Source organism: Rattus norvegicus, chromosome 1 (genome assembly GCF_021556685.1).
Source record: "Rattus norvegicus strain SHRSP/BbbUtx chromosome 1, alternate assembly SHRSP_T2T, whole genome shotgun sequence".
NCBI classification, from domain to species: Eukaryota; Metazoa; Chordata; class Mammalia; order Rodentia; family Muridae; genus Rattus; species Rattus norvegicus.
The window spans coordinates 193,315,374-193,342,691 of NC_141534.1; the positions used below are offsets into that span (position 1 = coordinate 193,315,374).

The 27,318-nt window shown below is 46.8% G+C and overlaps 1 protein-coding gene across 15 annotated transcripts in view; it reads left to right on the plus strand.

The window, feature by feature from the left end:
• Katnip (katanin interacting protein) overlaps positions 1-27,318 on the plus strand; it is a 166,341-nt gene that overhangs the window by 106,620 nt on the left and 32,403 nt on the right. For 11 of the 15 annotated variants that reach the window (XR_015630535.1, XM_087571703.1, XM_087571723.1 and 8 more), the window contains 4 exon segments: positions 29-135; positions 1,907-2,009; positions 5,396-5,611; positions 14,826-14,963. Coding sequence is in view for 14 of the 15 variants with exons in the window: in XM_087571703.1 (XP_087427829.1) it covers positions 29-135; positions 1,907-2,009; positions 5,396-5,611; positions 14,826-14,963 (564 nt within the window). In the remaining variant the exon portion in view is untranslated. 15 annotated transcript variants of the gene reach the window in all.

Genomic DNA, 27,318 nt, shown 5'->3' on the forward strand with positions numbered 1-27,318 from the left:
TCTATCTAACCAGCTTTTCTGCCCTCAGCCGCTTGCTGTCACTCCAGTGACCACTAATCCTGAGCTGTGCAGGACAGCAGGGGGAGCCAAAGCTGTCAGCCAAGCCCTGGACAGAATGAGCCCTTTGGGAAGCAGGTACTCTCTAAGGCAGATGTAGAGCCTAATCCAGATGACCCACAGCAGTGCAGCCAGAGGGTCTCATTAACAATTGCCTTTCTTGTTGCATTAGTCTTTTTTGCTTAGCTTTGACTACTAAGAGTTGAATTGGTGCAGTTTTGGAAGTCTCCTTTCATTGTGGTGGGGAGGTTGTAACAGGAGAGAAGTTTCTGTCATAATAGCCAAGAAGCAGAAACAATTGCATGAAGGTGTCAGGCAAGCTAATCACCCTGACAACACTTCCCAGGGGCCCTGCCTCCCACTTTTTACTACCTTCCACTACTGTCTTCATATCAGAGATTTCTTGGTGGGTGATTGACTGGAGCAGAGCTCTTGTGAGCTAATCTAGAAATGCCTCAAACAGAAGCCTTAAGGTATGCCTTACTCAGTGTCTTAGATGTTCCCCATCCTGTCCAGTGACCCTGTCCACCTATCCCACCATGTTACTCCAGAGCTTTTGACTAGCCACTTTAGAGTCCCACCCTCCCGTCAGCCCCCCAGCCCCAGAGCATACTAGCACCAATATGCTTTCTTTTAAGCAAGTGGCTTGATCTGCATCCGGTTTTCACTGAAGTACCCCACATAGCTTGGGAGAGGGCCCAAACTGACTTGTCACAAGAGTGACTCAAGCATCAGTACTCTCTGAGACTTCTTTTCTTTGTCAAAATATGGTCAATGCAGCATTCTGTCCTTTAACATGTGACAGCAACCCTAGAATTATCAAGTGTTAATAGCAAAATAGACTCCTGATCTTCAGGGGAAATCGATATCCAGAAAACGCAGCAGCCTGCAGTATCACATACATCTTGGCACATAGGCATACTCTCGGGGCCATTATGCAGCCATATCCATGTTGCAGGCTGTACAAGTGCCTGGCTGAGGAGCAGGAGGGGACTGCAGTGACATCCAAATGTTGGTGACTCAGTGACATGACCTGAGGCATCAGGCCAGGAAGGGGGTAAGGCTTTTACAACTCTGTCGCACAGAGTGGGGTATGATCGCCAAGCCATATGGCCTCCAATTCTCAGCCCATCCCCCAGGGAGCACCTGTTCATAGCGTGTTGAAAGACTAGATGGCTCAAGGCACAGCCATCCATTCCTGCATGTTTGCAGACCCCAGGTGGAAACCGCTCCACTTCACCACAGCCATAAATCAGAGCTCTCTCAGTGGGCTTCCACCGGCAGGGCTGGTTTGCATCTGACAGCTCTGCAGCAGGCAGCACTAGCCAACGGCTGCCGTCTTCACCACGGGACTCCTCTGTGTTCAGGGCTCTGCACCTGTGGCATGCATAGCATCTGTAGCAAAGGGAATGGGTGGGTCTCAGCCTGAGGTTGGCAGTTTCTGTGAAGGGCCTGTTGGGAAGCCCTACAGCCTGGAAGTTGGGAGGTTGTGAATTGTTGTTACTCTTAACAGTGCTTAAAACACATAAAAGCCATTCTTAGCTGCCAGGTCATAGAAAACAGGCCCTGGGCTTGGTGGCCCTTAGTAAAGCTGACTCCTTGCTCTGTCTGTGATCAAGTTCTTAGTCAGCTGGAGAGGTCAGCTGGCCTCTCCACTTGGGCTCTGATTTCCTTACTAATTGTCCAGCTGTTTTTAAAGAGAGAGGACATCCACATATGCCCTTGAGCTCTCTGCAGGGTGCAGACAAGCTTTCAAGTGGGCACTAAAGACCCTGTGGTCCCTTTCATGGGACTATTCTCTTGTGTGTTCTTCATTACTGCCTCTTTGCTGAAACAAAATCCCTTTCAGACAACAGCATAAACTTCTGGGAGTCTTGCAGACTGTGGAAAGTGACACTACCCATCTCAGCCAGGTGGCTATACCAACAGAGAAGCCAGGACCAGATCCAGAGGTGAGAGCCTCTGGGGGGTCACAGTCCAGTATACTCGTGTTGCCCTGAAAGCTGACAGAAGGGCCCCTTGGAGCAGTCAGCTCTGGTTGGTGGCGATGACAATGGTGATGGTCATCTGAACATCTGTCTGCCAAGTCATGTACATGATTGAGCAATACAGGCAAAGAAGAAAGGTGTGGCCAGAGGAAGTTCCTGGCAAAGAAAATGTCAATAACCCATAAGCCCACAGGACAATATCCAGTGTTACCCACAGTCAAGGACAGAAAGTAAGCGTGGTGGGTGTGGTGACAAATGTCTGTAGTTGGTAGCTGAGGCAGGAGTATTTTGAGTCAGAGGCCAACCTGGACTATGTAACAATAAACAGAAGGAGAAGAAGTATAGAGCATAAACACTCAGGGCTGCTGAGATGGCTCTGCAGAGGAAGGTGCCTGTTGCCGAGTCTGGTAACCCCAGGTTGCTGCCAGAACTCACTTGGTAGGAGAGACCTGACTCTCCTGAAAGTTTGAGCTGGCCCCTGACCTCCACATGAGCACGCACATGTCACACACACACACACACACACACACACACACACACACACAGAGAGAGAGAGAGAGAGAGAGAGAGAGAGAGAGAGAGAGAGAGAGAGAGTAATAAGTAAATATGGAATCTTAATTACATACAGTCAGCTGTAGACACTGGTGCAGTGTGGTTTTACTGACTGTGAGTGAGCAGATTAGTGGGTTGTTACATCGTCTGAGCGCCATGAACAACACAGGATGGTGAAGATGTGCCACTTAGAGCCTGGCACGGAGTAGGAGGAACCCATAAATACAAGTTTCAGAGTCCATCTTTGAGGAAAAATCAAAGCTCCTGCCCTACCCACATCCCCACCCCAGCATGGAACAGAAAAGACTATGTGTTATGACTCCAGCCACATTAGTAAGAGCCCATATAGATTAAATTTCTGTATAGGAGACAGAAAATCAAAAACACTAAGGGTGGCCTGGTGGGCACTGCATCCTGCAGCCAGCTAAGCCTTCCACTTGGGTCTCCACGGAGTCATTTGCTCCCCCAGCCCTCAGCTCCATCCCAGTATTGGCCTCACCTCTGCTCTTTGTAATAGCTGCAGAAGCTTCTGGCACTGTCTGTGAGAAGAGCACTCTCCACTAGTCTGGGCTTCATCAACAAACCCCTCCTTACCAGTGGTCCATGGGAAAGCACACACTGATTGCTTTCGAAAGGGCTAGCCTGCTATACCATAACTTATGACCGAGGGAGGATATGTGGTAAATGACTAAGCAAGAGGAAACCAAGTGGTCTCAGTGAGGGGGCCAGTGAGTGCCAGGGACCACTGACATCCTAGCCTCAGCCTCTCTCTACCTGGGACACTCACAGTGGTGACACTTCTCAGTTCATACTCTGGCCTCTGCATTTAGAATTTCCATGCAGGAATTGTGTGTTTTCGATTCCACTGGGCAGGGGGTCCTCAGTCCTTTGCAGGCAGTTTTCCTCCCATCTGACTTCCTCCCTCCCGTAGAACCAGCAAACTTACTTGGCCCCAGAATGCTCCGTCAAACTCAGGCTCAGGGGCCTGCCAACACCAGAGTCAAGCAGGCCAGTTCTGCAAGCCTGGAACTCAGGCCCAGGTCAGCCAAGGGCCTTCATGCTGAGAAAGACAAGGGAGCTCTGGGTTTTTACAGTTCAGGTAATCCAACCTGTCTATGCTCCTGCCAGGAGCTCCAAGCTGACCTGTCTTTACACCATCACCCCCATCTCCATTCCCATTCTCTTTGTGTAGCAGTCAGCTTGTCCAAACCCATGCTGGGAGTGCTCACACGTCTCACTGGCTATTAATTAAAAAAATAAGTGGGGAACAGTTGCTGTTCATTTACTCAGCTCCCTGCTCACAGAACCGTTGCAGATACCGATGCTAATTAACAGAGAACCCGTGGACACAGGGAAACGCACCATTTCATGAGTGGCTGATCCGTGGTGACCAGTGCTACAGTTGGGCCCTGAGGGCCTCTAGGAAGCCCTGGCACAGAGCTGCTGTTTATTGATGGCATTCACACACACTTCCAGACCAGACAGCCTCACCAGGAAGGAGGGAGGCTTTAAAAATCAGTGAAGGAGAGCCAGGAATTGAGCCCATTTCTGCCTGAGCACACATGGGCTCTGTGTGTGTGTGTGTGTGTGTGTGTGTGTGTGTGTGTGTGTGTGTGTGTGTGTGTGTGTTGGGTTCTTGCTTACCCCCAGACTGGGACCTTCACGTTAATGGTCGCATCCCCTGCCAGGCTGGGAATGTCAAGTGACTGGCCAAGGCAGGGGACTTTGTTACATGCTGTCATACTACACTCAGTGCATACACTGGCAGCTTAAGCAGCAGACTGATCTTTCTCATAGCTGCAAAGATGGCAAGTCCAAGGTCAAGGTATTGCCTGGCTGATTTCTTCTCGGTGCCACTCCTTGCCTTGCAAGCGGTGGCTTCCTCAATGGGTTCACACACTGTCTTTCTCTGTGTGTGTGTCCCTGGTATTAATCCCGGGGGCTTAAGAGTTCTTCCTTTTATACAGCCTCCACACAGATGAGAAGGTGGCCCTCCCCAGAAGCCTCATTTGATTTAATCACCTCTTAAAGGCCCTGACTGCAAACAGTCACATCTTAGGACCTGAGCATTAGGGTTTCAGCAATGGGGTTTGGGGGAACCCAGGCCACCCGCCTTCTTCAGATGTTACAGCATGCCCTTGGGCCATGAATACTGCAGTGGGGCAAGAAGTGTGTGTTCAGGCAGAATACAATCTTTTATAATATCTCTTTTCCATTCGTAAGCCTCTAAGTGTGATACTTAGTAAGTGCTGGGGCACAGTTGTCATATATATATATCTATGTTTATTTTTCTGGATTAGAGCTAGAACTCAGGGCATTATGTATTCTAGGTAAGTGCTTTACTCTGAGCCACACCCAACCCAATCCCTGTGTTTTATATATTATTTTAAATTTTTATGTTTTATTTATTACTATTAACATACGTGTGTGTGTGCATGTGCATGTCAGTGTGTGTGTGTGTGTGTGTGTGTGTGTGTGTGTGTGTGTGTGTGTGTGTGTAGAGGATAGAGAACAACTTGCAGAGTCAGTTCTCCCTTTCTACTGTAGGTTTTGTTGTCAAACTTGGCATCGAGTATCTCTACCCACTGAGCCATCTCTCCTGTCCACTCCCTATGTTTTAGATACTATACCAACAGGAACCCTTGCTAGCCTCGTAATAGCCACAGTGGGCAAGTGCTGTGATTGTCTGCAGAGCCCGGTTGGGGACTGAGGCACCATGAGGCTGAAAACTGGGTGAAGGCCCTGGTGGGTAGAAGCACTAAATTCAGGCTTGCTGCCCTTTGGTTTTTTCTCCTCAGGAAAAGTGGAAAGCAAGAATAGATGAAATTGAAGATGCCATCTATGTGACTATGGAAATCCTGTCTAACTGGGGCAATGCATCATGGGTGGGTCTCACAGAAGTCCAGTTCTTTGACCTGAACAACATAAAGCTTTATGTCTCACCTCATGATGTGGACATCCGGAACGCAGTGTTGCCAGGCGAGCTGGGCTGCCTTGTCAACAGGGATTTAGTGGTAAGTGTATTTTGGTGTGTGTTCTCTGCACCAGGGAGGGTGTTGTTTTGGGTTGGGGAAGAATGCTGTCATCAACCCTAGTCTTTCTCTGCAACCAAGTGAGGAGGAGTCTTTGGGAATGGTGCCCTCTGAGGCACCTGGTGTGTTTGCTGAGGTCTTGCCAAAATGGCAGCTCTGTATCATGCTGTGACTATGAAACATAGGCCACTAGATGTCACTAAGGCCAGTGTCATTGTTTTGTAGGTAAAGAAGCTAAGTTGGAGATAGGCGTGTAAATGTCCAGGGTCACACAGAGGAAGCTAGTGAGACCAAGTCACAAACTGCAGTGTGCTCTACTGCAGCCTGCTCTACACACTGTGCTCGCACCTCCTCAGGGCGCTGCTTCTTGAACCACGGGTCCCCATACCCAGCAGACAGTATATATTTTCTTTTAGATAGTTAATAGAGATTATTTTTATAAGCAAAGTATTTCCCTTGTTTCCGTCTTTTTGTTGATTTTTGTGGTTTTTGTTTGTTTGCTTGTTTTTAAGACTATATTGCCTGGGCTGTCATGAACTCACCACAGAGCCTAGAATAACCGTGAACTGACTCCCTCCTCCCTCTGCTTGCCTAGTTCTGGTGTTATAGGTACAAACCACCATGCTTGCTTCTTCCCGTCACTGTCAGTTAGCAGCACAGCCAGCCACATGGCCTTCCTGTGCTGTGTGGGCCTCCATTCCAGATTGCCTTAGTAGAGCCTGTGGAACAGAGAGCAGAGCAGGGAATGGGACAGGTCACAAGTGCTCTTCTGTATCTCTTGAAGCCACGTCACATACCTGGATGATGCACTCCACTGTGCTGGTTGGCTGTTTTTCAACTTGACACAAGCTTGGGTTATCTGGGAAGAGGAACCTCAATTGAGAAAATGCCTCCATTAGATTGGCCTATGGGCAATTCTGTGTGGTATCTTGATTAATGATTGATGTGGGAGGGCTGGACCCTCACTTTTGCAAGTAGTCCTAAGCAGTGTAAGAAAACAGGCTGAGGAGGCCGTGGAAAACACACTAAGGCCCATTCCTCCATGGTCACTGCTCTACTTCTTGCTTCAAAGTTCCAGCATTGAGTTCCTTTCCTGGCTTTCTACAAAGATGGACTATAATCAGGACCTGTATACCAAATATACCCTTTCCTTCCCCAAGTTGGGTTTGGTCAGTGATGTATCAAAGCCATATAAGCCTAACTAGACTCCCCCGACACACACACTCTCAGGCCTTACCCTGGACCAGGTATAATTCCGAGTGCTTCCTGTAAGATACTGATTTCCCTAACTACAGGCTGGAGATGCAGACAGACTGAGGTCCAAGCCAGCTCACAGCCTCTGCCCACAGATGACTTCCCTTAGCTTTGACTTTGGTTTCTTGTCTACCAGGAGAGCATGATACTGCAGACCTAGTCAGTGCTGGAAGGGCCCTGTAAACATGGAAGAGATGGTCACATTGGGCCCTCATTTAAAGAAGAAGAAACAAGAAGGGGGAGCTTCGAAATTCCCAGCTGCTACTCTTTCTATGTGATCTTAGATAACTTAGCTGCCATCTCTGAGAGTCTACCTTTCTGCTCCCTTCAAAATAGGAGATAGGAGGTAAAATCTGTTAAAAACCTTCAGATGTTCAGCAATAGAGACTGAGTTTGGCCCACTTTAGCATATTTTTAAAGATTTATTTTTATTCTGTGTGTATGAGTATTTGTACCAAGTTTGTGCAGTGCCTGCACCAGATCCCCTGGAACTAGAGTTTCTGAGCCACCATGTGGGTACTAGGAACCAACCCCAGGTCTTCTACAAGTGCGACAAGTGCTCTTAACTGCTCAACTGTCTCTCCAGTTCCACTTGAGCATATATTTTTAAAGGACATTTGTTATAGGCAGGCAGCATGGAAGCAAGCACTTGTAGACCTAATACTCAAGAGGAGGCTGAGACAGGAGGATAAGGTTTTTGAGGCTATTCTTGCAGTATCTTGTCTCTCACCCAAAAATAAAGGGAAAAAATGCACTACCACCACCAAACAAACAAACAAACAAAAACCAAGGCTTGGGGTTGGAGATTTAACTCAGTTGTAGAGCGCTCCCTGGGTTTGGTCCTCAGCTCGGGGGGGGGGGGGGGAGACAAACAAACAAACAAAACCAAGGCTTAGGTACAGCTTAGTGGTAGTATATTTCTTTTCTAGCATGGCCTGGGCCCTGTGTTCTATCTGTAGGTCTACCAGAAAAGAAGGGCAAGAAGAAAGACCAGAGGAAGGGAGGAAGAAGGGAATGGAGGTGGGAGGGAGAGACAAACATCTTCAAAAGCAGCCAGGCATATGATGGCATATTCTTTTAATCCTAGCACTCAGGAGGCAGAGGCAGGCTAATCTTTCAGAGTTGGAGGCCAGCCTGGTCTGGATTTCAGCCCAAGCATCACTTTCTCAGCAAGGCTTCTCTGCCTACTATGTAGAGAACCCTGCCCCTTCCTGCCCTGTGGTTTGGTTTTTATTCTCCTCAGAGCCTCTCTCACCAGAACAAACAGGTATAGACCTGGGCTTATCTGCCGCCCCAATTTAACTGATAGGCACTTGTCTGTCCTTGGTCACACCATATCCTCAATAGATAAAATCACGTGCTGCACAGATTTAAACTTTTTATTTGGAAATGACTATAAACCCAGAAAGTTATAAAAATGACACAGAAAAAAGATCATCAATAGAGAAAAATCAATGGAACCAAAGTTGGTTCTTTAAAAGGATCAATACAATCAAAAACTTTTAGTTAGACTAATAAAGGAGGAAGCAAAGGTTTCAATGAATACACAGACTATCACTACTTATCTTATAAAAATAAGGATTATGAGACTGTATGCCAATAAGCCAGATAACCTACATGAACTGTATAAATGCCACAGAGGGCAAATTACCAAATCTGACTCAAGATGAAATGGAAAATCTAAAAAGGCCAGTCCAAAGAAAAGAAAGACATTGGACTGATTATCAAAAACCATACAGGAAGCCTGGGGTGAAATGGTGCCCGTAGTGAATCCTGACATATTTAAAGAATGATCATTTGATAGTCCCTTCAATCTTATAAAATATAGAAGAGGAGGGAGCATATCCCAGTGGATTCTCTAAAGCCATATTCCTGAAGCCAACAGAAGCATCAGAACAGAAACTACAGACCCGTGAGTACACAGGAAGATACTCAGCACATACTTTTTTTTTTTTTATTAACTTGAGTATTTCTTATATACATTTCGAGTGTTATTCCCTTTCCCGGTTTCCGGGCAAACATCCCCCTCCTCTCCTTATGGGTGTTCCCCTCCCCACCCTCCCCCCATTGCCACCCTCCCCCCAACAGTCTAGTTCACTGGGGGTTCAGTCTTAGCAGGACCCAGGGCTTCCCCTTACACTGGTGCTCTTACTAGGATATTCATTGCTACCTATGGGGTCAGAGTCCAGGGTCAGTCCATGTATAGACTTTAGGTAGTGGCTTAGTCCCTGGAAGCTCTGGTTGCTTGGCATTGTTGTTCATAAGGGGTCTCGAGCCCCTTCAAGCTCTTCCAGTTCTTTCTCTGATTCCTTCAACGGGGGTCCTATTCTCAGTTCAGTGGTATGCTGCTGGCATTCGCCTCTGTGTTTGCTGTATTCTGGCTGTGTCTCTCAGGAGAGATCTACATCCGGCTCCTGTCGGTCTGCACTTCTTTGCTTCATCCATCTTGTCTAATTGGGTGGCTGTATATGTATGGGCCACATGTGGGGCAGGCTCTGAATGGGTGTTCCTTCAGTCTCTGTTTTAATCTTTGCCTCTCTCTTCCCTGCCAAGGGTATTCTTGTTCCCCTTTTAAAGAAGGAGTGAAGCATTCACATTTTGATCATCCGTCTTGAGTTTCATTTGTTCTAGGCATCTAGGGTAATTCAAACATTTGGGCTAATAGCCACTTATCAATGAGTGCATACCATGTATGTCTTTCTGTGATTGGGTTAGCTCACTCAGGATGATATTTTCCAGTTCCAACCATTTGCCTACGAATTTCATAAAGTCATTGTTTTTGATAGCTGAATAATATTCCATTGTGTAGATGTACCACATTTTCTGTATCCATTCCTCTGTTGAAGGGCATCTGGGTTCTTTCCAGCTTCTGGCTATTATAAATAAGGCTGCGATGAACATAGTGGAGCATGTGTCTTTTTTATATGTTGGGGCATCTTTTGGGTATATGCCCAAGAGAGGTATAGCTGGATCCTCAGGCAGTTCAATGTCCAATTTTCTGAGGAACCTCCAGACTGATTTCCAGAATGGTTGTACCAGTTTGCAATCCCACCAACAATGGAGGAGTGTTCCTCTTTCTCCGCATCCTCTCCAGCATCTGCTGTCACCTGAGTTTTTGATCTTAGCCATTCTCACTGGTGTGAGGTGAAATCTCAGGGTTGTTTTGATTTGCATTTCCCTTATGACTAAAGATGTTGAACATTTCTTTAGGTGTTTCTCAGCCATTCGGCATTCCTCAGCTGTGAATTGTTTGTTTAGCTCTGAACCCCATTTTTTAATAGGGTTATTTGTCTCCCTGCGGTCTAACTTCTTGAGTTCTTTGTATATTTTGGATATAAGGCCTCTATCTGTTGTAGGATTGGTGAAGATCTTTTCCCAATCTGTTGGTTGCCGTTTTGTCCTAACCACAGTGTCCTTTGCCTTACAGAAGCTTTGCAGTTTTATGAGATCCCATTTGTCGATTCTTGATCTTAGAGCATAAGCCATTGGTGTTTTGTTCAGGAAATTTTTTCCAGTGCCCATGTGTTCCGATGCTTCCCTAGTTTTTCTTCTATTAGTTTGAGTGTGTCTGGTTTGATGTGGAGGTCCTTGATCCACTTGGACTTAAGCTTTGTACAGGGTGATAAGCATGGATCGATCTGCATTCTTCTACATGTTGACCTCCAGTTGAACCAGCACCATTTGCTGAAAATGCTATCTTTTTTCCATTGGATGGTTTTGGCTCCTTTGTCAAAAATCAAGTGCCCATAGGTGTGTGGGTTCATTTCTGGGTCTTCAATTCTGTTCCATTGGTCTAATGAAACCTCAAATGAAGGCCACTGTGGGACCCAATCATATCCACTGGGATGGCCAGAAGAAATGACAAATACTGTTGAAAGTGAATAGACCAGCCACTGTGGGGAACAGTGTGTCAATTCTTTAGAAAGTAAGGAGCAGAGTTACTCTGTGGCCTAGAAGTTCCACTCCTAAGTATATAACCAAGAGATACACACACACACACACACACACACACACACAAAGTCATGGAATCTCTCAACAGAAGATGGAAATAACCCAACAGTACAGGCTGATGGACAGAAAATTGAAATGTGATGTCACCATACAATAGACTAATACCCAGCTATGAGAAGGAATGACGTGCTAGCTAGTACAGGCTACAACATACAGGGTGAACCTTGAAAGCTAAGTGTGAAAGGCCACAGTGTGGATGGCCCCATTTACAGGAAAGAGACTGAACGAATCCACAGAAACAGGAGCAGGGCATGGAAGTGCATGACTAATGCGTGTCGCACTCCATAGTGGGAAGTGAAGTGTGCTAGGCAAAGATGGTGATGCTAGTTGTGCAGCCTGTGAATATGCTAGGAACTCATGGATTACACACCTGAAAATTATGAATTTTGTGGAGTATGAGTTATATCTCAAAGGGCAAACAATATACAGGGATGTGGAGTATGAGTTATATCTCAATTAAAGGGCAAACAGTACACAGGGATGCTATGTGTGGTTGCCTAGTTTCCCCCAAAGATAACAGAGGCCATCACTGTACTAAGAGCTAGCTTGTGTGTGTGTGTGTGTGTGTGTGTGTGTGTGTGTGTGTGTGTGTGTGTGTGTGTGTGCGCGCGCGCGTTTATATGCCATTTTGTCGTGTGACTTTATGTATGTGATTACCAGCATATAAAGATACGGTACAACTCCACCCCCAGGCCATCCCTAGCACCAAGAGCCACTTGCCCATCCTCATCTCTAGACTCTGTCATTTCAAAAATGTTATAAAGGGGGTCATGGTCCAGCTCAGTGATAGATAGCTTGTCTAGCATGTGTGAGGCCCTATATTTGATTCCCAGCACCCAAAAATATATAAAGGAAGAGAGGGAGGGAGGGAGAAAGGAGGGAAGGAGAGAGGGAGGGAGAGAGGAAGGAAGAAAGAAGGGGAGGAAGGAAGGAAGGAAAAGGAAGGAAGGAAGAGAAAACCAGAAAGAAAAACTATTTATTACAATCTGATGCATGTGGAGGTTGAGTAGTTCCCAAGCAGAGTGCCCTTGACATTCTTCCAAATTGTTGGCTATTTTCTTATTGGTAGCGTATTCCTTTGGAAACGACTAGTTTATTAACATATTAGTTACAAGGCAGCTAGCCTTTCTCTGATGGTGCTTGGATCTGTGTTTAATCAATGCTGAGACAGAAAAACAGCTTTGGTTTTGTAGTTAGTCATCACATAGAGAGGATTCTTCTCCTGGGCCTCCATGCAGCTGGCCCAAGCTGGAGAGGGGTACTGAAGCATCTAGAAGCAGTCTTCATTCAGCCCATGCTGGTATAGAGGTCAGAGTGTAAGTACTCCATTTCCTTTTCCTGTGGGTAGAATCATTGGTATGTCCATACTGGCTCCCTGTTTCCATGGTGGTCTTATGCTCAAGGTCCATGCAGGAATGGCTAACCTGCTCACATACCCTTCATGAACAGCCTGCCTTCCCTCTTGGCCTAGGCTTCTAGCACTGTCTTTTAAATAAGCCACTTGCCCAGAGTTTCTTGCCTTGGGGTCTGCTACTAGAATACAAGTTAAAACAGCATATTCATGCTCTGTCTTGTCCCATAAATGCTTATGGTGATCACTGAGAGCAAACCCTCCCTCCAGCATGTAGGTTATGGGCATCCTAAGGCAGACCAGAAGCCAAGATGTACCAGAAGGCACAGGGTGTACCTGAATCAGTCCACTTGCCCCACAGGGCCTCTCACTGGAGCAGCAGCTAGAGGCTGCCATGATGTAGTGTGGGTGCTACACATGGTTCTGCCTGCTGGCTTGGCACTGAGGTGCGTCAGGACTTGTTGGTCAACTCCTGGCTTCCCACCAGGTCCTCACACAGATTCTGTCTAAACAGGAAATACCAGAAGGCCTGGCCACTACTGAGCCCACGATTTAGCCTCAGGTTAATGCCCTGGGCTTTCAAATGATACAGTGTACCCTTAGTTCTCCTGCCTTTCCTTCTGCTGACAGAAATGAGAATAGAAATGGACTCCTGCTCCCTTTCTGCCAGTACCAGACTGCCATAGGGAGAGGGGGAGTATACATGCTGGATTTTGGGATGAGGTCTCTGAACCCCACACAGCTGCTAGGAACACAGAGTTTTAACACAGCCAAGGTGCTTCCAGAGTAAGTCAGCATCCCTTTAACCCACAAAACTGTTTCTTCCTTACCACAAGCACCATCATCAGGAGAGAAGCCCTAGCTGTTCTTGCAGCTGAAGCCAGGCTTCAGAACCAGAGTCACCAGCCCTCCTCCCCTGCTTCCCGGAGAGGAATATTCTTGGTGATAAGAGTCTTTAAGATATTCTCAGTATCAGGTGATACCTGTTTAGAGTAAAATATTGTCTACCCCACCTCCCAGTATTCCAAAGCCAAGATGGCTATGGGACCAGGCAGGACCTAGGAGGGATATGAGGATGGGACAGAGAATAGTGATAAATTAGTGGGGGCTGAGGGACTGAGAAGGGTAGCCTAGCTTAGGCAATACTGAACTTCAGACCAACTGTGTGGGACCTAAGTACCAAGCATTCTAAGTCAGTAGAGAATTCAGAAGCCAGGCTCTGTGGAGTAAGCCAAACCATTTCTCGGTTCTGGCAATGAATTGGTCATTCTTTTCTTTCCTTTCCAATGTCTCCTGAAGCAGATACCTTTTAACCACATGCAAGGTAGTTCCTTCTGTAAAGCTAAACTTAGGACCAATGCTAGGAACCCGTGTCACTTAGCCACTAGGTTAGCCCCTGCTGAGGAGCTGTGCCTAATGCTGGGATTCAGTAACGAGTAAGACTAGGGGTTCCCCTTCCAGAGCACAGCTGAACTGCTGGGACAGGTACCCAGAGAGTCCAGGGACCTCAGGGACCACAGGGAAATGAAGCTGCCTAGAGGAGAGCCCGGGCCACAGAAGGGAATAAGGAGCCATGGGATATCTTGTTGAACATCTCAGGGTGAAAAGTGTAGGGAACATGGTGGGAGCACAGGCCTTAGTCAGGAAGTACCCAGCCAGCTACCAGGGTATATGTACAGGATGAGCTATGATTCCAATTTTTCTTTCGTTTTAATTACATTCATTGTATTTGTTTGTGTGTATTGGGGCGGGGATAATTCTTAAGAGCTGGTTCTCTCTTTCTACCTTGTGTGTCTCAGGGATCAGAGTCAGGTTGTTAGCCTTGGCAACAGTGCCTTTACCCACTGAACTATCACGCTAGCCCAGCTGCAGCTCTTGTTCCCATAGAATGCAGAAATATCCTAGGAGGTGGCTGGAGCAGAAAGTCCTCTGATTTGACTTTACCCATCTGCCACCAAAGATCTCCCATGGGAAATAGTTTTGGTGAGGACAAAGATACCAGCAAGCACCTGGCCCTGGTGTCCTGTGTCCTCAAGGCATCCTTGGCGACGCTCTGGCTACCCCCTGCCTCATACAGAAAATACAAACAGAAGCCCTGCACTTGGAAACCCTGAAAGGAGCAGCCTGCTCCATGCCATGGCCCCGTTCCAGCACATGGCTCAGACATTTCTTTTTCTCCTCTATGCTCAAATTTGAAAAATCCCATAGGGTTTGACAAAAGAAAATCCGAGGTTCTGCTTGCCAGGTTAATCACATAGTGCCAGCAGAGGCCCTCTTAGGCCCTCCTGGTGTCCCTCCCCACACCCAGTGCCCTCCTCAAAGCCCATTAAGCTGATTAAAATAAAGCCTACTGCATTTTGAGCTCCATCTGGCTGGCAGCATTTTGAAGGGACAGGGTTGTTGGCGCTATGAAGCGCAACTGGAAAGGGGCGAGAGCAAAGGGCAGTACTCACTATGGAGATAAGGCGGCCCCGCCCAGGCCTTGGATATCTGCTAGTTTTAATTAGCCAGAATCACTGGCCTTTTGCCCTGAAGACAGGCAGAAATGTCCCTAACAGTTCCCATCCCTTGGCATTTCAGAGCAAGAAGGACCCTCCAGTGTGGACCTGCCCTTTCCACCCTCCACTTCAGCTCTATTTCATTATTCACAACATGCAACAGCTTCGTGACTTCGGTCTGGCCACGATCAAGGTTCGGAATTATTGGACAGCAGATGGGGTAAGTAGCAGGTCTGCCTCCTCACAGCTCACCTGGTGGAGCACACACTTAGCAAATTGCCGGTGGCGAGTCTCCCTGAGAGCCACCAGGAACAGGAACAGAACTTGCAGCTCCTAAGGCTTAAGATGATGTTCTATCTCATGTCATTCTGACTCCAGGCCCATTCATTTAACCACTGTATCTAGTTAATATGCAGTGACAGAGCTTAGAAAACTTGCTAGAAAGCAGAGGTATTTTTCTAAGACAGGGTCTATGTGGCCCTGGCTGTCCTAGATCTTTCTATATAGACCAGGATGACTTCACACTCACAGAGATCACTGGCTTAGAACTTTCTGTATGGACCAGGCTGGCTTCAAACTCACAGAGATTGCTGTCCTAGAACTTTCTGTATAGACCAGGCTGGCTTCAAACTCACAGAGATCCTCCTGCCTTTGCCTCCTTCGTACTGAACTAAAGATGCTCACACCGTGCATGGCAGAAAGCAGATTTTTATTGGTAATTTGGTGGGTGGGACAGGGGTTCCGTGTGTCAGACCAGGCTCAGGTTACCACATCCCAGAGGTTTGGAGCTAGCTCTTCATAGCTAGCTCTCACCTCAGCTGCAGGCCCATTTGGTTCCAGAGTCCATCCTGGCTCAGTTCCCTACACTGTCCTGCCTTCATCCTCCTTCTCCAGCCTGGTCTTAATGAGTTGATCTGCTTTAGTTCTTTACCTATGTGGGAACACCAGGAGCTGTCAGCCTCCTGATGTGTTCTGGGGAGACAGATACAAAGACACAGACTGCCCTGGAGGCAACCATGCTGAGCTGCTGACAGACATGGTGTAGACAAATCATGCAGTATGCTGAAGGCCTGAGCAAGGTGAAGCAGGCAGCAGGTGTGTCACACGGGGGTTCCAGAGGACACCCACAGGCACAGAATTAGCAAGAAGGGCAGGGTACTGTCAATTTGCCTTGTTTCCCTCTTCAATAGACTCAGGTTAAGAATGGTCATGCCTTATGCAAGACACAAGGGACCAAAGCGCAGGAAAGATGGTGAGTGGAAGTTAACCCCTGCCTCTATCTTGCTAGAAAGATATTACGGAACTGTGGGATCTGTAGCCATCTGTAAATCTATAGCCAGAGAGGAAAGACACAGCTTCAGTGAATAGCCTCTGTGGAGGAGACCCAAGCCATATTGTTGGACTCCTAACGATTCCCCCAGCTTAGAAACTGGCATGGGACTGTTTGTTCCTTCATTTCTTTGTTTATTTCTTGAGAAAGGACCTTATTATGTAGTCCAGGATGACCTGGAATTTACCCTGTAGCCAAATCTGTCCTTGAACTCTTAATCTTCCTGCCTTAGCTCTCCAGTCCATCTCTAGCAGCCCCTAGGGAAGCCCTGACATACTCTTCTCGGCTTCAAACCCTAGAATCTCCCTTTGACCCAAAGGATCAAGGTCAAGCTGGTGTGACAACAGCACCTCCGATGTTCCTGCTCCAGTCTCTGCACCCCACCCCCACCCCCATAGTGCCTCCCCTTGCTCATGCTAGGCATCCTGAGTGCTGGCTGCTGTGGTCACACCCTTGTCCCTGCCCACTTCCCCATCTCACTCAGCTTCAGATGGTTGTCCTGCAGATTTCTCAAAAATCCAGGTGATGCTTTCTCAAAGGATCTGTCCCTGCCCTTGAGCCACTTCTGGGCTTTGTGAGCCTCCCCTCAATAGGTTGTGGGCTCCAAGACAGTAGGGTCAGAAGTCTCTACTACTCATCTATGCCAAGGAGATGAGCAGTTGACAGATGGATGGATGGATGGATGGATGGATGGATGGATGGATGGATGGATGAGTTTGCTTTTCTGTAGCCCATGAGCAGCTATATTGCCCTTTCTTATACCCAGATTGAGAGGGTACAAGGATTTGAGAATTGAAGCAAAGCTAACCATCCTTCAGAAGAACCCTTAACACCATCTCCCTCTCCTCTGTCCTCCCCTTTCTAACTACCCTCCACCCCTGCTCTTCTCCCATCTAGTTTTTCATTCAACCGCCTCTACCTATGGCTAGCACATGTCCTCAGCACCCACCAAGTGCTGGACACCACAAGCCTGGAGATCCTAGGTGGATACAGTCCCTATGGGTCTACTCATGGGCCCTACTGCCCAGACCAGCAAAAGGAAACCCCCTTTGCATTCTATCTTTTGAGGTCTTTCTGTCTTAATAGAGTCCTAAAGTATAAATTTGAGAAAAGTAAATATCTGGGTTATGTAAGGAAGATCCCAAGAACCTATGACCTGTGACCTGTCATCTCCCTTTCTCTCTGGCCATCTCTTAAGTGCTCAGAACCCCATGTCCATGCTGTTGAAGGTCCTAGGTTTGCTGGTATTTTCCTGCAAGTGTTCCCCACACCTTATTCTAGAATGAAAAGTGTGCTGCTGCAGCTTGCCCGAGCCCATGCCCAGTGGCTCACCATGGTTTTGGACATATTTTACACACTGGACCACCATTGCTGAGAAGCTGTATGCCTCAGCCAAGACAGGCCCCTTTTCACCTGTACTTGGCCTTCCTGGGACATGCAGAATATTAAAAGGGCTCTGGGCCCTTTGAGTCAGGGGAGTATTGGAGGCTTACTGTGGGTGGGAAAGTGGGGTTCTGACATCCAGGGCAGAGCATGGAGCGGCAATGCAGAGCACTGCTTATGTGACATACAACCATCTGTTGCCAGAACTTACTGGGGGCAGAAAAACCCAAACAAATGCAGCTGTGGCTTGGTCGATTTAATATTCTCCAGAGAACGCTGTTGCTGTGTGTTTGGGAGGAGATAAAATGAGAGTTTATAGGGAATATAGCTTAGCCTGCAGACACAGCTTGTTAACGCAGTGTTTTGTGTTTGGGAGTTCGAGGAAGGAAAGTTAAGTAAGGAGTCAAGGCTGACTTGGAATGAGGAGAGTTCTAGAGAAAGGGGGTTCCTTTTGATGGGAATGTGCTGCCTGTCACATCCTTGGGTTAACATTTACAAACTCCTTTCCTCTCGTTAGGCTGCATTGTGAGTGTGAGCTGGTCTGAGAAGAGGGACTTCTTAGGGAAGAACAGGAGACCACACTTCACACCACACAGAACATGGCACAGCCATGTCTGCTGTGACAGCTGTCATTTGTTCACTACTCTAAAATTAGACCTATGAGAGGCACATACATGTGAGAATGAGTAACTGAAGGTGGGAAGTAGCTTATCCGACCACCAGCCATCCTATGGCTTGTGACAGTACTCTTGTCTTGATGAAGAAGAAGCTGAGTCTAGAAAAGTAATACCCCATACTGCAGATGACCTGGGTCGCTTTCATCAGGTGATTGAAAGTCGATGCCTGGGGTGCTGCCCTGAGACCCTTCCCTCTGGTTCATCGGGGTTCACTATGATTGATTGGCAATGTCTGCTTAGGGCAGGAGGATAGGATAACATGTCTGCTACATCTGTTATGTTCCACATTCATAGAAGATTTATCCAGCTGGAAGGTACAAGGGTCTGGGCTGGTTAGGGAATATGAGGGTAAAGAGGGTTTCCTTAGCAGAGTGATAATTGTGGCAGGAAGGAATCCAGGAGTCTCTATAGATGATTATGTGTCTTCTGTGGTTTGGAAATAGGCTGTGACTCTGTCTGAATCTGGAAAGTCATCTATAGGTTCATGTTTTAAATACCCGTTTCTCAGTGTTGGGGATAGGTTTTGGGGAGTTCTAGAGCCTTTGAGAAGAGAGACCTGGCTGATGGAAGTAGGTCACTAGGATAAGAACCTTGAATATTAGCTCAGTTGTAGTTCCAGACTCTGCTTCAAACCTACTGTAATAAACTCTGCCAACTTTTCTTACTGTAGTGAACTGAGCCCTCTGAACCTGTAAGTAAAATAACCTTTTTTTCATAAGCAGTTTCTGTCAAACGTTTTGTCATAATTATGAGAAAAGTAACTCATTGCCCTTTGAAGAAGTGGTTTGTTCTCATGAGGCCCTATGCCGGCTCTCAGGTAATGGCTGGTTTAAAGAGAACAAGCTCTCTGAGCTCTTTGGCTTTCTGTCCTCTATGTGATCTCCCACTCCAACACACCCCTGTTGTGATGTTCTTGGTTTTTGAAGCTTCCACAAAAGCTGAGCTGATGCTAGTACCTTGCCCTTGAACCTCTAGAATTGTGAGTTAAATAAATCTCTTTTCTTGGTAGTTATGCAGCCTTAGGTAACTCAGTATCATAGCAGAAAACAGGCAACTACTCCATCCAAAAAGGACTTCCACTGATCCTCCGTTTTCTTTTATAACAGTCTTGAATTATCTGTGTTGTCCTTGTTAAGCACACTGCTACCCTCACTCTTAGTACAAATGTAAGAGTCACCTTCAGCCTAGATATCATAGGGAGTGAAATGTGGCCAGTAGGCTTGAGAAACTGCATTTCAAAGTTAATTTAAATTCCATTTTAAATAACTATATACAAGGTGGTGACTGTACAACAGGTTGCACAGACCTTAGTGCTCAGACTATAAGGAGCAAATAGAGATGGCCCTATGTGAATGCCCTGCACCTTCTGGAAGGAATGTGAGGGTAAAACAAGGATATAAGTGAGTGTGAGAATTCAGAGCCAAGTGTTGTGAAGACATTGGGCTAGGGAAATGACTTAGCTACTGTTCTAATGCTGTGACAAAACACTATGGCCAAGGCAACTTATAAAAGGAAGTGTTTCATTCAAAAGGGAGAGCTTATGGTTTCAGAGGGCTAGAATCATAACGGTAGAGCAAAGGCATATATGTCTGAGAGTTCACATCTTGAGCCACAACCAAGAAGTAGAAAGACACACTAGGAATGGCTCCAGTCATTTGAAACCTCAACCTTTCCCTAGTGACATGCCTCCTCCAACAAAGATACACCTCCTAATCCTTCCCAAACAGTTCCATCAATTGAGAACCAAGTATTCAGATATACAAGCCTATGAAGGCCATTCTCATTCAAACTTCCATAAAGAGGAATAAGAGGAGGAGCCATGGGAAGAATATTCCTGGTAGGGGCATAGCAAGAGGAAATCCAAGGGCAGGAACATGTTTAGCAACTGCTAGGACAAAAGTTACATGAGTGACCAGAACCAAATAGACATAGATGATAAAGAGGAGGCCCTTAAGGGAGGTAGAGCCAAGTGGTATGGCCTGAATGGTTAGGCCTTATTGGTAAGAGAACAGAGGTGTGGTCAGAGCAAGAGCCCCTATTAGAACCTTCCCTCAAGAGAGCAGTCTACAAAGCCTTAGTCTTGTTACTTGATGATGCCAGTCTTCAGAGCATAATGCCATAAATGTTGTTTTGAATGTATGTAGAATGTTCAGATAAGAACTGGCTTTCTACCTCCATGCAGATACCAGCCTTAGAATCACCGAAATGTTCTAAATAGGAGACAGTCTGACCAAAGGACCTAAAAGGCCACCATGGCTGCTATCTGAGGGATGCTGAGGGCAGGAGGACCCAGGTAATAGCCTCCAGGCCTTGCCTAGCTAGGAACGGCAGCCATTCCTGCGTGTACCTGACTCCTCCGGTGATAACAGGTGCATTGGTAGCTGTTTTTCTGGAAGGGATTCAGATGATGCCAATGTGGAGTATGTTGAGTGTCAACACAAAAGCATCCCTACCCTGCCACTCCTGTTCTATCTCAGAACACTGGAACATGAGCCCTAGCTATGCCCTTTTCAAGTCATGAATACTTTAATGCCCCTGAACATTCAAGTTTATGTTTTTCTAATAACCCAAATGTCCAACATCATGAGGCCTGACAGTAATTATTATTTTGCTCTAATCATGATTCCATTTTTTTCATTAATTAATCTATTTACTTTACTTCCCCATCACAGCCTGGTCTCCCTGTCCTCCTGCCACAAGGTCCCTCCTTCCCCAACCCATCTCTTTCACCTCTGAGAAAGGGTACTAACCCACCCTGGTATCTCTAGTCACTGCAGGACTAGGCACATCCTCTCCCACTGAGGCCAGACGGGGCAGCCCACTTAGGGGAGCAGGATCCATAGGCAGGCAACAGAGTCAGGAACAGCCCCTGCACCAGTTGTTGGGGGACTCACATGAAGACCAAGCTGCACATCTGCTACATATATGGGGTGGGACCTAGGTCCAGCCATGTATGCTCTTTGGTTGGTGGTTCAGTCTCTGGGAGCCCCTAAGGGTCCAGGTTAGTTGATTCTGTTGGTCTTCTTGTGAAGTCCCTATACCCTCCAGGTTCCTTAGTCCTTACCATTCCAAATTTAAACATCCCAAATTGTCTCAAAATTTTTTCTTTAATAAAAAAAAAAAAGCAGTTTAAATTTTTGATTTGGATCATAGCAAATATTTAGTTAGCTGAGGTGGGTAACCTGGTGGCATTAAGCAAGGTACTTGGTGAGCATGGGGTTGATCATTAGCATAAGGCTGAAATGTTGACCTTAGAGGCTGGGCCTAGGCCAAGTTTTGCCAGCAAGATAGTTTGCTAGCAAACTTAGGGTGGCTGAGGCCCCATGATCAAGAGCACGGTGTGCTATGCAGGGCAGCTGTGTGGCAGGGCGAATCAGTAGCTGAGTCTGTGGATAGCAAGTCTCAGAAGCAGGGCTATGATGTCAGCTAGGATTGTCTCGGAGCCACATTAAGTGACTCAGAGCTGAGTAAAGTGGCACATGCCTATAATTCTAGCACTTGGAATTCTGAATCCCACTTGAGAGTTCAAGGCTTGCCTGGGTTATGTAGAGACCCTGTCTCACAAATACCAACACCACCAAACTTGGCTAATCACAAAAGAGAACTTTATGGTTTTTATGACAGAAGAGTCTAGGCAAGTGGTTCTCAACCTGTGGGTCACAACCCCCCGACCCCACCTCACCCCCGAGATTGCATGCCAGATATTTACATTACTATTATTAATAGTAGCAAGATTACACTTATAAAGTAGCAGCAAAATAATTTTAATTTAGTCTACCACAACATGAGGACTGTATTAAAGGGCCGGAGCATTAGGAAAGTTGAGAAACATTAGCCTAGGTGCTGGTTTCAGATGTGGCAGAAGCCAGGAAATTTCTGTAGTGTCACCAGAAATCTGACAGTTATCTTTACTGCCCTCTTAATGGCTTTATCTTCAGGCCCCCATATGACTTCCTCTGGTTACATCAGGCCTGCTCTTGATTTGGGCAGTCCCTGCAGAAAAATACTCTTCTTAGGAAAGATCAGAGATGACCACTTGCCTAGCCATGGAGCTGGATCTGCACTGTCCACATAAAGAGATGAGAGCCACATGACCACTCACCTTTGCTGAGTAGTGGGTGTGTTCACTGGAAGAGGCAGCCCAGTTATCTACTTCAGGCTAGGGGGAAAGTAGCCTTGGCTAGTTCATTGAGTTATCTAGGCTGGAATGATACTCAATGAATGCGATAAACACGATTTATCATCTCAGTGTGTCTGGTTCTTAAGAACTGGAAAGAAGAAAGGGAGGGGAAATGAGATCTGGGAAAAGGACCATGTGGCAGCCATGGGGCTTCAGTGTGTCACTTGAGGTAGCACAATACAAGTACCACCACATCTCCTCATTAAACAAAGAATGGATACAGGAGAGTGTACTCAGCACTTGCACACAAGTGCACACTCACAAGTGGTTCTAGGTGAGGCTGTCAGAAGCGTGGGATTTCTGAGATACTGGGATCTGAGGTGAAGAAGGAAGGGCCTCAGTTGAAGCACTAGTAACTGGACATGGTGCAGAGGCTGGGTTTTATAGCAGGAAGTTTCCCCTGGATCCATAAAGGCATCCTTCTTCTAGAATTTCGCTGAGCAGATGCTAAGGGGTGCTCACCTGCAAGCCCCCAGGCCCAAGGCTCTGTGGTGTGGGTATGGATCCCATACATCTCCCTAGTACAGTCCTTGAGATTTGACAATGTTTGTGTGGCCCAGCTATATAACAATGGACTTGTCTACTCACAGGTTCCCGTTCCAGAATCTATCCAGCAGCATAAAAAATAGTCAAGAAAAAAATCTCTACACTATATCTTTTTATCTTATTCTTTCCTAAATAATGTAGCATAACAATTTCCATAGCATTTACATTGTATTAGGCTCTATAAGTCACTTAGAGATGGTTTGGAGGAAGTAGGAGGCTGTACATAGGTTATGTGCAAATTTGGTATGTTTTATACCCGGGACTACAGCATGAGACAATGCTAGTGCCCACAGGCATCCTGCGATAAATTCCCCCACAGATACTGAGAGATTAAGTCTGGAAGCGGGTGTGTGCACACCCACACCCACTACAAGGTGTCCAAGACTATTACCTCTAGGGAGCAGGAGATGGTATGTGGGGACTTAATTAGGAGACTGGGGGCTCAGAGTTCCACCCACATGATTAATTCAGACTGGGCCAGCCATAGCCAGGATTAAGCTCTAGCTAGACAAGGAGGAGGAGGGAACATTTTAATGCTTTCTTGCAGGGTGTCCAGGACTGTGGGACAGTGCAGACTTTTTTTTTTTTTTTTTTTTGATTTTTTTTTTTTATTAACTTGAGTATTTCTTATATACATTTCGAGTGTTATTCCCTTTCCCGGTTTCCGGGCAAACATCCCCCTCCCCCCTCCCCTTCCTTATGGGTGTTCCCCTCCCAACCCTCCCCCCATTGCCGCCCTCCCCCCATAGACAGTGCAGACTTTATGTTTCTGTTCCCTATTCAGACAGTCCTCATCAAATCTGCCCACAGATACAGTAGTATGTACTGGAAATATTTGAGACACAAGCTGCAGGCCAGGCAGGGGCCTCCCCTTCTCGACAGCCACAGGAACTTATGAATGCCCCTGCTGCACAGAGCTCACTCATCTCTTACCTCCCTTACCTGCCTTCCTCTCTGCCACAGTCATAATTCTTGAGGTAATGCTGAGCAGTAGACATCAATGGTCAGGTGAGGCTCTCAACTGTTCACATAAGGGAAGCAGACATGTTTTGGGGGCCAGACATCTCATTAGGAAAGCTAGGTTGCCCATCTACCACTGTCTGGATAGGAAGCCCAACTATATCCTGCCACCTCTTTAAATGAGTGTTTCTGTCTCACCAGATGTTTCCATGGTGGTAATTTTCAGAACTGCTCATTGAAAGCTGCCCATGCCATCCCTCTCCACGAGCTGCTTTCTGATTAATTCACAGCACATGCTTGCTCTGTGCCTCCACTAAACAGAGCACACATCCATATAAACATGTAAAAGCGTGCTTTGAACATCGACTTTTCTGACAGCCAGCAAATAGTAGCCTGCCATCCCACAATTGGATGATTGAAGCCAAGTTCCTGTGGAGGGATTCGGGTTTGATGGCTCTCCTTCTGAATTGTTCTGCAAACCTGTCTGTGGTGATCTAGGAATTTAGTTAGAGCATGAAGATTTAGCTTGCAGGGAGGCTAAGGCATGGGGATTGAGGGTAGGTGGATAGGACAGCGCTAGGGTCTCAGAGCCCACACATGCCAAACACAGATCAGAAGCCAAAGCAAATCAGGAGTGGCCTGGGTTGGAGGATGGAGAGGTAGCCATAGGCTGCCATCTTTTTCCCCTTTTTGTCTTAGGAGAATATCCAGGCTAGTCATATATCAGTTCTCTCATGATGGCCAAGATCCTACTATGTGCTATATCCTCAGGCAGTTATGGAGGACCTCTTCTGACTTGGAGCTTCACTTGGTTAGGAGAGACAAATTAGCAACCAAGTCAGGCATGGAGGTGTAGAGCTGCAATCCCAGCACTTGTAATGTGAGATCTCAAGTCTGAGGCTCTGTCTGTCAGCTAATCTCTCACTAGGGAGGCAGAGGCAAACAGATCTAAGCTTGAGGCTTGCCTGGTCTACATAGTGAGTTCCAGGACAGCCAAGGCTACCTACCTTGTCTTCAAACAAAAAACAAACAAAAAAAAAAAAAAAAAAAACCTTGTCCCAACCCTCTAGAAATGCTGATGAGAGAGACCATTTCAGAAACTGAGGAACTGAATAGCATCAGTATATAGAGAGGAATGGGTGGGGTGTTCCATAAAGCTTGGTGTTGAGGAGTCTCTGAAGGCAAGGAGTTGGGCTGTGGCATTAAGGAGCAGTGCATGGAGGCAAGCAGACATGGACCTGGGACTATAAATAGGTAGGTACTTAGAGTTGACAGCATGGAGTCACTGGGTGGTTTAGTCAGGAGGCTGCTGTAGTCTGAAGTTGTTTTTAAGTGAGTCTGGCTGCTGTGTGGGAAATGTGTGTACAGGCTGACAGTGCAGAGTGGAAGCAGAGAGACCAATTAGTTGATTCTGGTGTCTCTGGAGAGATAGCAAAGGCCTGCACTGGGGCAGCAGTGTCTGTGGAAGATGAAGTCACACTGGAGAGGAAAGAGACAGGGAACTCGTTGACAGGTTGGATGTGGCTGGGAGGTCAGAGGGGAGCCTAGGATTTGGGAAGCTGGCTGACTAGCAGAACTGTGTTGAAGAGGGTAGAGATTTGGCTTGAGGAAGTGATGTAGAAATCTGTTGGGTGTAACTCCAGTGCCTAAGAGCCAGAGGCACATAGACCCTAGGTTCAGGGCTAGCCTGGGCTCCATTCCTATATTGTTTGTTTAAGTATTTGATGGATCTGAAACATATATAGGTTGAAATTCCCAAGAGGAGAGAGAGCACTAGTCATCCCTTAGGGTCCAGTGGAGAATTCAGGACTAGAGAGAGTCAGGGAATACTTATCCTTGGTCCATAGAGACATTCAGAGCCTTGGGTCATGGGGAGTACAAGACACTCAGAAAACTAGCCTTAAACCTAGGGCAGCCCTGGTACTGAGGCCCAGATGAACTGGTGGGGGTTACAGAAATAGAGACAAACTAAGGAGGCTGGACAGGAGAGTAGCCAGTTAGCCAGAAGCCAAGATATCACAAGCACGGGCATATCATCACCAAAGCCCAGCAAATGGCATTGTGAAGGAGGAACAGCTATCTATCCATCTGCTGAGTCAGGTGTAGCAGGGGGCAAGAAATACCCCTGGCTTTGGCCTAGGGTCAGACCCTATACCCACCATCAAAGCTGAGAAAAGGGGTCTGTCATGGTGGTGCAGATGGCAGGGCTAAGCCATTGCCCTGGCTGTTGATGCCTTGACACAGTGGATTCTATATTGAGTTCAAACAGGAACCTGTTGGGAGAGGAGGCAACAGGCAAGAAAGAGGGGCAAGGGTAACAAGGACTTTCACTGTAGGTGTGACAGCAACCTGTGAGTACCTCTGTAGAATAGAATACTCAGTGATCAGACAGGAAGAAAACCTCAGATTCTCACAATTCAGATGCATCTCAGAGTAATTATGCTTAAGTGAAAGAAACCAGATAGAAAGGAGTACACATTACAAGCTGTATGCCAAAATTCTAGAAAATGTGTTACTTTATAAAAAGGGACCTGTTGAGGTGTCTCAGTGGATAAAAGCACTTAGTGTCAAACCTGATGACCTGAGTTCCACCCCTTGGATACATGGATTAGAAGGAACTGTCTCCCCCAGATTGTCCTCTGACAGCACATGTATATACAAACATACACACGCATACACACAGGCACATACACACACACACACACACACACACACACACACACACACACACACACACACGTAAAATTCGGTGATGTTGGTGAGCAGGTGGGTGGTTGTCTGGGGAAGCAGGGAAGGAGATGGATTTCAAAATGCATCACTTGGGGGTGATGGGTGTGTTTGTTATCCTAGTGTGGAGATTGTTCCAGGGAGATGTACGTGTTAAGACTTACCAAGTAGCTGTAAAGAGGTGTTTACTGTTTGATGTATGCATTATATTCCTTGGTAAAGCCTGGGAAGAGTTCTACCACAGAAAGGAGGGAAGTAACCAGGATCTGGAGGAGGGGTGATCTTACTTTAAGCATGAATATATGCATAAGAAAAGGCCATGCGTTTAGAGAATGAAGGGATAGGGATCTTTCTGCAAAGGTCACTGTGTCATGCTGTCCTGCCTTCTCCACATTCTGATGCGGTGGAAACCTCTAGAAACCTTGGTACTATAGCAAGGATTCCCTAGAAACTGTCATATCAAGGCTGAGGCCTTGGTACCTGGTCCACATCCCCTGGGTCCTTCTTTGTGTGCAGCTGAAGTGAGTGGGCCCCTGGCATGCTCCCTGGCATCGCTGCTCAGCACTGCTCGCTCTGCTTGCTCTGCTATCTGCCGAGAGAACATGCCCAGCTTGTGATGTGTGAGGGCACCTTTAGCGAGCAGTGAACAAATGCACTAACTTCTGTTTTGGGGACATACTTCCAAACTACATGTCCTGGATTCCTTGGAGAGCCTTAACAGGAGGGGACCCGGCTTGCCCCCAGCTGTGAAGTACTGAGACACTTTTGGGAA